This window comes from Nerophis lumbriciformis, linkage group LG02 (genome assembly GCF_033978685.3).
Source record: "Nerophis lumbriciformis linkage group LG02, RoL_Nlum_v2.1, whole genome shotgun sequence".
NCBI classification, from domain to species: domain Eukaryota; kingdom Metazoa; phylum Chordata; class Actinopteri; order Syngnathiformes; family Syngnathidae; genus Nerophis; species Nerophis lumbriciformis.
The window spans coordinates 28,101-40,000 of NC_084549.2; the positions used below are offsets into that span (position 1 = coordinate 28,101).

The 11,900-nt window shown below is 40.5% G+C and overlaps 1 protein-coding gene across 1 annotated transcript in view; it reads right to left on the reverse strand.

Moving 5' to 3' along the window:
- Positions 1-992: 992 nt before the first annotated feature.
- The window catches only part of LOC133577099 (muscarinic acetylcholine receptor M3), a 118,216-nt gene continuing 107,308 nt past the window's right edge, over positions 993-11,900 (reverse strand). Inside the window, exon 3 of the mRNA XM_061930703.2 lies at positions 993-4,120. Within this exon, the coding sequence (XP_061786687.1) occupies positions 2,221-4,101 (1,881 nt within the window). The 5' untranslated portion in view covers positions 4,102-4,120 and the 3' untranslated portion in view covers positions 993-2,220. The remainder of the gene's footprint in view (positions 4,121-11,900) is intronic.

Consider the following 11,900-nt stretch of genomic DNA (forward strand, 5'->3'; position numbering starts at 1 on the left):
CCTCCTCCTGCCAATTGCTCCATTTGGCCTCCAGCTGATGAGGGGACATCATGCTGTTGAGAGTATAAAATGTTGAAGCTTAGACAATACATGCCTGAAGAGGTCAAAGAAGGCCGAAACGCGTCGCATGTTGAAAAATGTATTAGTGGTTGATGTGTCTGACACCGCGTTCGATGGTGTTCATTTGGGGTCCCTGGGGGTGTGCGTCTGGTGGGGTGTCACTGGGCAGACCGTTGATGGACAGTGCCTAGCCCCTCCCCCTAACCCTAACCCTAATTCCTAACCCTAACCCCCAACACCTAACCCTAACCCTAACCCTAACCCTATCCTTACCTAAAACCTACCCCCAAACCTACCCCTAACCCCTAACCCTAACCCTAACCCTAACCCTAACCCTCGGGGGGTCTTGCGGTTGGTGTGGACGTTGCCTGGACAGGTTGTCGATGGACAGTGCCTCTATCCCCTACCCCCCACCCCCTACTCCTAAACCTAACCCTAACCCTAACCCTAACCCTAACCCTAACCCTCTAACCCTAACCCTCTAACCCTAACCCTAACCCTCTAACCCTAACCCTAACCCTAACTCTCTAACCCTAACCCTCTAACCCTAACCCTAACCCTAACCCCTAACCCTAACCCTAACCCATCTTGGATAACGACAGAGCCAAAAGTTATCTGTTCATCTTTTAAAGAATGAATATTGGATAGATTAACAACAGTTGCAATAGCAGGATCCCCTAACCCTAACCCTAACCCTAACCCTCTAACCGTAACCCTAGCCCTAGCCCTAACCCTAACCCTAAACCCTAACCCTAACCCTAACCCTGGAGCTCAGCCAACTACAAGGATCTGGCCAGAGTCAGGTCAGCAAAACATATGCAGGAATCGAGGTACTCTGAGGTGTACCTAATAATGTGTCTTGTAGATGTGTCAAAATGAAGCAACACGTTCTTTTGGACCGTTTATTGACTTCAAATATGATTGGCATACTTTTAATGTAAAAAAAACCAAAATGCGTTCACTATGTTTACATTCCCAGTGTTGAAGAACCAAATGTTATTCAACACATCTTTGTGATTTATGCATATCAAATACCAAGTAACAAAGAGGATTTAAACTTTTTTTTTTAAATACAGCACATAAACAATACAAGAGTACTCACTGTATTTTAAAGATGTCATCCCTTACCGAATCCAATCGTAAAGATCATTAAAAAGCACTGTTTTGAACTGCTGTACCGGAGTCGGCCACTAGAGAGCAGTAAAGTGTCTGTCTTTATAAACAAATTGTGACAGATATTCATAAAATTAATTATGTATGATGTTAACCAAAAAGTGGTATATTAATACCTTTTTTAAATTTTTAATCACATTTGGAATCAGACAAATAATTACCAACACCAATGTCCCTCATTGGCCAGAAGAGGGCACCATTGCTTCACTAAAACAATGCTACTTTTCTAAATCATTTTGATGCAGACTTTGAAGGCAGTTAAAGAACATTAACGTGTGTGTGTGTGTGTGTGTGTGTGTGTGTGTGTGTGTGTGTGTGTGTGTGTGTGTGTGTGTGTGTGTATGCGTGTGTGTGTGTGTGTGTGTGTGTGTGTGTGTGTGTGTGTGTGTGTGTGTGTGTGTGTGTGTGTGTGTGTGTGTACACACAAGAGAATAGCATCACTGTATATTGACACAGGAAGAACACAACCAGGACTGTACTCGCTGTCATCACATTGAACACAAGAGCATGAGTTCACTGAATATTCACATCTCATATTCATTAGCAGAAGACTGGCTCAAAAAGGTTCAGGAATATTAACAAAAAAATACAAATAAAAACAACCTGAATATCACAAGTGAGAACATCTGCAGAATATTTATACCCCATCACACGCAACTTACAGGAAGCAGGAAGGCAATGTACAGGAGGTCAGTGAACACAACACAACTTCATTCACACAAAGTTGTGTTTTTCAAGGCATTAAAAGCACGTTTACGAATGCAGCTAGCCATAAAAAGAGGAAACTGTGTGACAACCTTGAAGCCTCCAGTCAATTGCACTTAAATACTTCTTACCCACTGACAAGTTCTGTTTAAAGCCCTTTTCCAGGTGCAAGAATCTGTCCTCCCAGACCCTTGTGGAGCACCTGTGGCGTGCACATGGACAAACTTGCTATGGTGGAAGAGACTCTTAAAAGCTTTCATTCCAACAACCGTGTCCTCGTTTTTACGTGGACTCTCTGGGAATCCTCCTGTGGAAGACCACTGACTGCCGCTGCTGGAACTGCTGCTTTCTCCGCCTCTTCTGGTCCCAGCGACACAGCAGGATCATCTTGAAGGTGGTGCGGAAGGTCTTGTTGCACAGGGCGTAGCACATGGGGTTGACGGTGCTGTTGACATAGCACAGCCAGTAGCCCACAGCCCACAACGTGTCCGGGATGCAGCCCTTGCAGAAAGCGTTGATGAGGACCATGATGTTGTACGGCGTCCACGTGATGATGAACGCAAAGAGGATGGCGCTCAGGGTCTGGGCGGCCTTCTTCTCCTTGACCAGAGACATGCGCTTCCTCTTAGAGATCTGAGTCCGAGCGCGGGCGGCAAAACGCTTGGCGAGAGCTGCCTCCTTGAAGGACATGGGGACGGTTGGGGATCGGGTGGCCGCACCGGCAGTCGCAGTTGCGTCTGCAGACGTTGCTGGCGTCCCATCCAGAGAGTTCTGGGTCGCCCGGATAGACGGCATGGACTGTATCTTGCGGGAACAGAAGCGTTGGTGGTAGCTGTTTTCTGCATTGGGACTAGTCACGTCTCGGTTAACTTCCGCCCCCCTCAGTGGGTCCTGCTCTGAAGCTTCATCCAGATCCTCGCAGGAAGTGAGCTGAGAGTCGACAGCAGCTTTCATTCCTGGCAGGCTGAGAACGATAGAGAAGATAGTGTGGCTTTCTCTAACACCACAGTCTTCGTCATCTGATGACCCGGACTGGTCTAGTGAGAGTACATTGTCGTTGTTGTTCCAGCTGTCGCTACTGCTTTGATCGGGGTCACCCTCGCCTTGGCGGACGTTACCAGGTCTCCATGATCGAACCCCCGGCCAGCAGTGGAGGCGACTGACAAGCTCCCGACAGGCGCTCTTTCTTTGGGACAACCTGGTCAGCTCGTAGCTGCTGCAGCTTCTAGAACTGCCGGTTTGATGCACGAACCGAGCTCTGTTGACGCCGCCGTTCTTCGCCGCAATCCTGCCGCCGCGAGCCCCCGAGCCCTGCAGTCCCGCTAGCTCTTTGGAGCGGTTCTCTGTCTCCTTGTAGATGCGCCAGTAGAGGACACTCATGATGGTGACGGGCAGGTAAAAAGCCGCCATGGCAGTGCAGAAGGTGATGGTGGGCTGCTGGAGGAACTGGATGTAGCATTTATCAGACGGCACCGTCCTTTGGCCTTCAAAGTACTGCCACAGGAGGATGGCGGGGGCCCACAGAACCAGAGACACGAACCAGGCCAAGCCGATCATGATCCCGGCTCGCTTTGTCGTCCGTTTGGCCCGGTAAGTCAGGGGCCTGGTGACGGAAAAGTAGCGGTCAAAGCTGATGACCAGGAGGTTCATCACTGAAGCGTTGCTGGCGACATAGTCGATAGCCAGCCACAGGTCACAGGCCCAGTTCCCTAAGGCCCAGTAGCCCATCACCAGATAGGCGGTGTACAGGTTCATGGAGATGACCCCGATGATGAGGTCTGCTACGGCCAAGCTCAACAGGAAGTAGTTATTCACCGTCTTTAGCTGGCGGTTCACCTTGAAGGACACCACCACCAGGATGTTCCCGATGATGGTGACCAGGGAGAGCATCCCCGTCAGCAGCACGATGAGGACCACCTGCCACACCGTGTGCCCGCCCAGAGGATCCGGAACTGATGTTTCATTGCCGGCCTGTGATCCCCGGGTCAGGTTCAAGAGGGAAATGGTGGGGGAGGAGTTGTCACCGGGCGTGTTCGGGTGGAAAAGCAACCAGGGTAAGGTTCCTACTTGGTGGAGAGCATTGGATTGTGGGTAAGATCCCGCTGTGGGTGGCGAGGTGTTGGGTATGAGGAAGAGACCAGGGTTTGTGCTGTTGGAGGGCATCGTTGTGTCCGGGCATATTCTAAAAAGAGAAAGAGTGCGGAAAAATCAGTTAGAAAAGGTGCAGTTGCACTAAATGTCCAGCAGATGATGCCAGAGTGTCAATGTACAGTAGAAACTGTCCTTAGCTGGATCAATGTACAGTAGAAACTGGATAAATGAAGACCACAGCAAGGACCTGGTGTTAATCAATGCAGGTGAGAGATTGTTCTTCATAACATATAACGCAGGATTTTCTGTAACTGTAACAATGATCTGGAGTGCATGAGAAAGTGGAGAGATTGCTGTCTGGGACTCCATGTTTATAGAAGCATATTGCGCAACACACAACCAATGCTGACTGAGCAAAAAGTACTCAGTCAGCAGTAATAAAGCTAACAAGGTGACATGCATGACTTTCACACCTCGCAACCTTTTAGAGTGCATGCAGCGGTACATTGAGCTCTAAAGCATACTTCGCTGCCTCCTGTGGAGGTCAGGAGGTCGCCTACAGCCACAGCCGTTGATGCCAATGTTTTGTTTTGGTTTTTGTTCCAATCAGACCGCGTCAGGGAGAGTTTGCCCATTAATTGTATTGTTTCTAATGCAGCACGTCTCTTTTTAGGCTCGCTGGAGCCAGGAACTCGTTTCGCAAGCGCTAATTGCTAATAGCTCGTTAGTGGTGTTTGCATTGTAGCAGGAGGCTCACTTGAGGGAAGCCAGAAAAGGCTTTTAACGACTTTGGATTATAAACTGAGAGGACTTTTTTTTGGCAATTGCCGTTTGAGTTTGTGCGATGCAACACTTTGCTACTGCGTGTGCAAAATAGGCTTTGTGTAATTAAAATCCTCCTCTGAGCAGCAGACATAATAGTTCTTGTAGCGCTCATGTTTATCACATAATACAAACCCCGTTTCCATATGAGTTGGGAAATTGTGTTAGATGTAAATATAAACGGAATACAATGATGTGCAAATAATTTTCAACCCATATTCAATAGAATGCACTACAAAGACAACATATTTGATGTTCAAACTCAAAAACTTTATTTTTTTTGCAAATAATTAACTTAGAATTTCATGGCTGCAACACGTGCCAAAGTATTTGGAAAGGGCATGTTCACCACTGTGTTACATGGCCTTTTCTTTTAACAACACTCAATAAACGATTGGGAACTGAGGAAACTAATTGTTGAAGCTTTGAAAGTGGAATTCTTTCCCATTCTTGTTTTATGTAGAGCTTCAGTCGTTCAACAGTCCGGGGTCTCCGCTGTCGTATTTTACGCTTCATAATGCGCCACACTGTTTCGATGAGAGACAGGTCTGGACTGCAGGCGGACCAGGAAAGTACCCGCACTCTTTTTTTACCAAGCCACGCTGTTGTAACACGTGCTGAATGTGGATTGGCATTGTCTTGCTGAAATAAGCAGGGGTGTCCATGAAAAAGACGGCGCTTAGATGGCAACATATGTTGCTCCAAAACCTGTATGTACCTTTCAGCATTAATGGTGCCTTCACAGATGTGTAAGTTACCCATGTCTTGGGCACTAATGCACCCCCATACCATCACACATGCTGCCTTTTCAACTTTGCGTCGATAACAGTCTGGATGGTTAGCTTCCCCTTTGGTCCGGATGACACGATGTCGAATATTTCCAAAAACAATTTGAAATGTGGACTCGTCAGACCACAGAACACTTTTCCACTTTGCATGAGTCCATCTTAGATGATCTCGGGCCCAGAGAAGCCGGCGGCGTTTCTGGGTGTTGTTGATAAATGGCTTTGGCTTTGCATAGTAGAGCTTTAACTTGCACTTACAGATGTAGCGACCAACTGTATTTAGTGACAGTGGTTTTCTGAAGTGTTCTTGAGCCCATGTGGTGACATCCTTTAGAGATTGATGTCGGTTTTTGATACAGTGCCGTCTGAGGGATGGAAGGTCACAGTCATTCAATGTTGGTTTCCGGCCATGCCGCTTACGTGCAGTGATTTCTCCAGATTCTCTGAACCTTTTGATGATATTATGGACCGTAAATGTTGAAATCCCTACATTTCTTGCAATTTCACTTTGAGAAACGTTGTTCTTAAACTGTTTGACTATTTGCTCACGCAGTTGTGGACAAAGGGGTGTACCTCGCCCCATCCTTTCTTGTGAAAGACTGAGCATTTTTTGGGAAGCTGTTTTTATACCCAATCATGGCACCCACCTGTTCCCAATTAGCCTGCACACCTGTGGGATGTTCCAAATAAGTGTTTGATGAGCATTCCTCAACTTTATCAGTATTTATTGCCACCTTTCCCAACTTCTTTGTCACGTGTTGCTGGCATCAAATTCTAAACTTAATGATTATTTGCACAAAATAAAATGTTTATGAGTTTGAACATCAAATATGTTGTCTTTGTAGCATATTCAATTGAATATGGCTTGAAAATGATTTGCAAATCATTGTATTCCGTTTATATTTACATCTAACACAATTTCCCAACTCATATGGAAACGGGGTTTGTAGTTCTTGTAGCGCTCATGTTTATCAGGGCGCCAAGTAAACATGGCAGCCAGACTTTGTGACAACACAAGACGTGATGAGGAAGGACAAGGAGGAAGAACCCAGGCAGAACCTGGGCATAGTTTACACAAATATCATCACACGCACAACTAAGCACAAGCACAAGCACACACACACACACACACACACACACACACACACACACACACACACACACACACACACACACACACACACACACACACACACACCGAGTCCTCCCACTGGGGAAGGTATTTGGAGCTGAGAGCTGAGAGCGCTCCCACAGAGCAGGTGAAATAGTCTTGACACAAACATGCACCATCTACACTAAACTCCACGTGAACTTTCACGGATACATTTACATTATACATTATATGTAGATGTAATACACACAATACATACAAACCCCGTTTCCATATGAGTTGGGAAATTGTGTTAGATGTAAATATAAACGGAATACAATGATTTGCAAATCCTTTTCAAGCCATATTCAGTTGAATATGCTACAAAGACAACATATTTGATGTTCATACTCATACATTTTTTTTTTTTTTGCAAATAATAATTAACTTACAATTTCATGGCTGCAACACGTGACAAAGTAGTTGGGAAAGGGCATGTTCACCACTGTGTTACATCACCTTTTCTTTTAACGACACTCAGTAAACGATTGGGAACTGAGGAAACTAATTGTTGAAGCTTTGAAAGTGAAATTCTTTCCCATTCTTGCTTGATGTACAGCTTCAGTCGTTCAACAGTCCGAATATGGGTCGAAAATGATTTGCAAATCATTGTATTCCGTTTATATTTACATCTAACACAATTTCCCAACTCATATGGAAACGGGGTTTGTATATTTATACATTATATGTAGATGTAATACACACAATACATATATTTATACATTATTTGTAGATGTAATACACACAATACATATATACATACATTGTATGTATATATGTATAGATACTGCCCGAATGCAGCTGGGATAGGTTCCAGCACCCCTGCAACCCCGAAAGGGACAAGCGGTAGAAAATTGATGGATGAGTGGTATTTTATTCATTATTGTGTAAAACATATAGTATATTCTAAGTGTATGCACTTTGACTCACTAGAAAGAAGCACTATAAAAATATATACATTGTTATTATTGTAATAAGTAAAATAATACAATATATTTAAATACTGTACAGTAAAATAAATACATTTGATTGCTTACATGTTATTATTACATACTGTACTAAGATGGAAGTGTGATTATTACTATGTTACACCACAACATACTATACTAAGATGAGTGTGATTATTACTATGTTACACCACAACATACTGTACTAAGATCAATGTGTGATTAATACGATGTTACACCACATCATACTGTACTAAGATCAATGTGTGATTATTACTATGTTACACCACATCATACTGTACTAAGATCAATGTGTGATTATTACTATGTTACACCACAACATACTGTACTAAGATGAGAGTGTGATTATTATGATGTTACACCACATCATACTATACTAAGAGCTGTTCCTAATCTCTGGCCTCCCTCACATAGAACCAAAAGATGTTTCGTAATGTAATCTGATATATTTCTACCTCAAGAAATGTTTTCTGGAAGATTGAAATAAAGTGTATATTCTTTTAAAACATGTTCTGATTTATTGATGAAATATTTTGCAGACTGAATATTACATTTTATTAATAAATAGAGAAGGTTAAAACATTGTCAGGCAGAGATATGAATACATTAACTTGTGCAACATGTAAACTACACAATATAAGAAACATGTATTCATGTAGAAATATCACAAATGACATTATCAAACATTTGTTACACTCAAATTATGATCATAACAATCCACATTTTGTGTTATTAATGCATGATTCTGGTATCTAAACATGGTGTAGCTCCTCTCCTCTGAATGCAAGTGCTCCTACAGCAGGTATACAAAATTCTGCAATCTTACAAAATACAAAATTTGGCAAGACACCAAATCGCTGCAGGTTTTTATTTTCTTTTCTTCAAAAGCTTGTTTATATCCTTCTTGTGTTGAGCAGTTTAAAAATATATATAATGTTGGTAATAATAACTTCTGTTCTAGGATAATAATAACTTCTGTTCTAGGGTACACTTATTAATGACTTAAAATTAATCGCGATTAACTTTGAGTGAACTATGAACAAACTATGAGCAGTTTGTTTATTATCAAGAGCAATTAAATATTTTAGTCGTTTGACAGCCCTCAAAAAAAATATTTATTTCTTCTCAAATGTGGTGTGTGGGGCTTATATACTGGTGCGCTCTATAGAGTTCTATAGTACAGTTAATACAGTTTTAAGTCTAGTCAATTAAAACATTGTTTGTACAGTTAATACAGTTTTAAGTCTCGCTTGGAACAAGTTTGCTCTTTTTATATCATTTCCAATAGAACAATTGTTTAAAAAGCTTATATAAGTAAACAAAAACTGCTGACTGATGGCTTTGTGTTGTTGTTTTATGCTAATTTTACTCAGACTTTGACTTAAGGACAACATTTTACTCAGACTTTGACTGAAGGACAACATTTTACTCAGACTTAGACTTAAGAACAACATTTTACTCAGACTTTGAGTTAAGGACAACATTTTACTCAGACTTTGAGTTAAGGATGACATCACAGGACAAATGAATGTCGTGATGACATCATCCTGGACAAACAAGACTATTAGCACAGCTAGTAAAGTGTGGCTGGTTCTGTGGACGCCATCATTAGGTGCTATATTTCAACTTCCAGGCACGCAAGTGTAATAGTGTCTGGCACACACACACACACACACACACACGCACAAGATCGATACTCATTTATTGTGTAACACAACTCCTTTGCTGACATTTGTCTGGATGCATGGGGACAGATCAGGCATGGGGACTGCGATCCAAGCCCGAGTCGGCGAGGTCACCAAGTCTTTTCTATTTTTAGCATCTCATCTCGCAGCAGTGATGAGGTCACATGACGGCCACTATTTCACAATAAAAGTGGAGGCTTGGCATGCAAGTAAAAGCTTTGTTTATACATGTGTTCAGGTACTGAAGTTGTGCTCCTCTCAAATGAAGCGTGCACAATTGTTGTGTCGTACAGGTTGCAGATTACAGTTGAGTGTGGTACAGGATACAGATTACAGTTGAGTGTGGTACAGGATGCAGATTACAGTTGAGTGTGGTACAGGATACAGATTACAGCTGAGTGTGGTACAGGATGCAGATTACAGATGAGTGTGGTACAGGATGCAGATTACAGTTGAGTGTGGTACAGGATGCAGATTACAGATGAGTGTGGTACAGGATGCAGATTACAGCTGAGTGTGGTACAGGATGCAGATTACAGCTGACTGAGCGCAGAACAGGAAGTGCACAGCGATTGATGACGCAACACCACATGTGCACTATGGCAACTAACATGACTATCAATTATTCACTAAACCAAGGACTACACTTTTACTCAAATGTGCAAGAATGCAAAAATCAAGGTTAGCATGAGTTCACATTAATTATAATAATTACTACAGACGTAATTATTGCATGAAATAATGCCATCGTTTCATGAATCTATTAAGAATATGAATATACACTAAATCAAGCTGGAGAAGAAAATAATTACAATTAGTTCTCCAAAGACACTTCTCTATTTCACATTAATCGTAATCGTATTTAAAGAAATGCCTTAAATAATTTATGAATACAAACAATAATGTAAATGTATAAAACATTTGTATATGTACCTTTAACGTCAACAGTATTGCATTATTTGCATTAATTTATTCACAAATTAAGAACTCAACCTTTAGGATAACTTCAAACATTTGACAAATATTTTAAATTCAATATTTTAATAACTAATTGATATTAATAATACTATGAATATACACTATATCAAGTGGTAGAATACCAGAATAATATATTTTTATAATAATAGTAATAATAATAGATTTTATTTGCAAAAGCACTGTACATTGAGCAAACAACCTCAAAGTGCTACAGTGCATAATAAAAAAAATAAAATAAAAAAAACTAGAACAGCCTAATATCTAGAAGTAGCACACATATATCTAATAAAGGCTTTTTTTAAAAGAAGAATTTTAAGCCTTTTTTAAAAGCATCCACAGTCTGTGGTGCCCTCAGGTGGTCAGTGAGAGCGTTCCACAGACTGGGAGCGGCGGTAAGAATGAAAATTATTTCTCCAGACACTTCTCTATTTCACACATTTTTAAATGACTAAAATAATTTATGAATATAACAATAAATAAATACATGTATAAATCATTGTATATATTTATATTTTAAATACATTTAATGTAAACAATATTGAATTTACTATATTAACTTGTTCACAAATTGAGAATAAGTCAAACTTTAAGAAAGCTTTACTTGACAAATACTTTTAAATTCATTATTAACTCATTAAAAATAATAATAATAGAAATATACAATCTGGCAAACTGTAGAATAGCAGGATTAAAACTATTTCTCCAAGGACATTTCTCTATTTAACAATCATTTTAATGTTTGAAAAAAATCCCTTAAATAATTCATGAATATAACCAGAGGAGGATAATAACGCGCTACATTTACTTAAGTAACTTTTAGGATAAATTGTACTCCGTTACATTTGCTTAAGTAACTTTTTGGATAGATTGTACTTGTCAGAGCAGTTTTAATGTAACATGCATTTTACTTTTACTCGAGTATTTTTGAGAAGAAGAAACACTACTTTTACTGCATTACATTGACTTTTATTCCAATCGAGTGTAAAAAGTGAAAAGGCAGCACAAATCTTCAATGACTTTTAAACTAGTAAAAAGAACAATTGTATCATGTGCTGTCATCTGTGTCAGTAGAAATGTTCACTTTTCAGCTTACAGGAATTCTACTTCCAACTAGAGAAAACATGTTGAAATTAATTAATGAACAATTGTAGTCCAAGAACCGTTAAAAAATAACTACTAAATAGATCAGAAGTTACTCACTACTTGAGTAGTTTTTTTCACAGAATACTTATTTACTCTTCCTGAAGTAATTATTTTGATGACTACTTTTTACTTTTTCTTGAGTCATATTATTCTAAAGTCCCGGTACCCTACCCACCTCTGCATATAACCAATAAATACATAAATAAATGTATAAAACATTGTATATGTATATATTGAAATACATTTGATGCAAACAATATTAAATTAGTTGTATTGATGTATTCACAAATTAAGAAGCTTCACTCACTAGCAATTGTTTTTAAATGCATGATTGTAATAA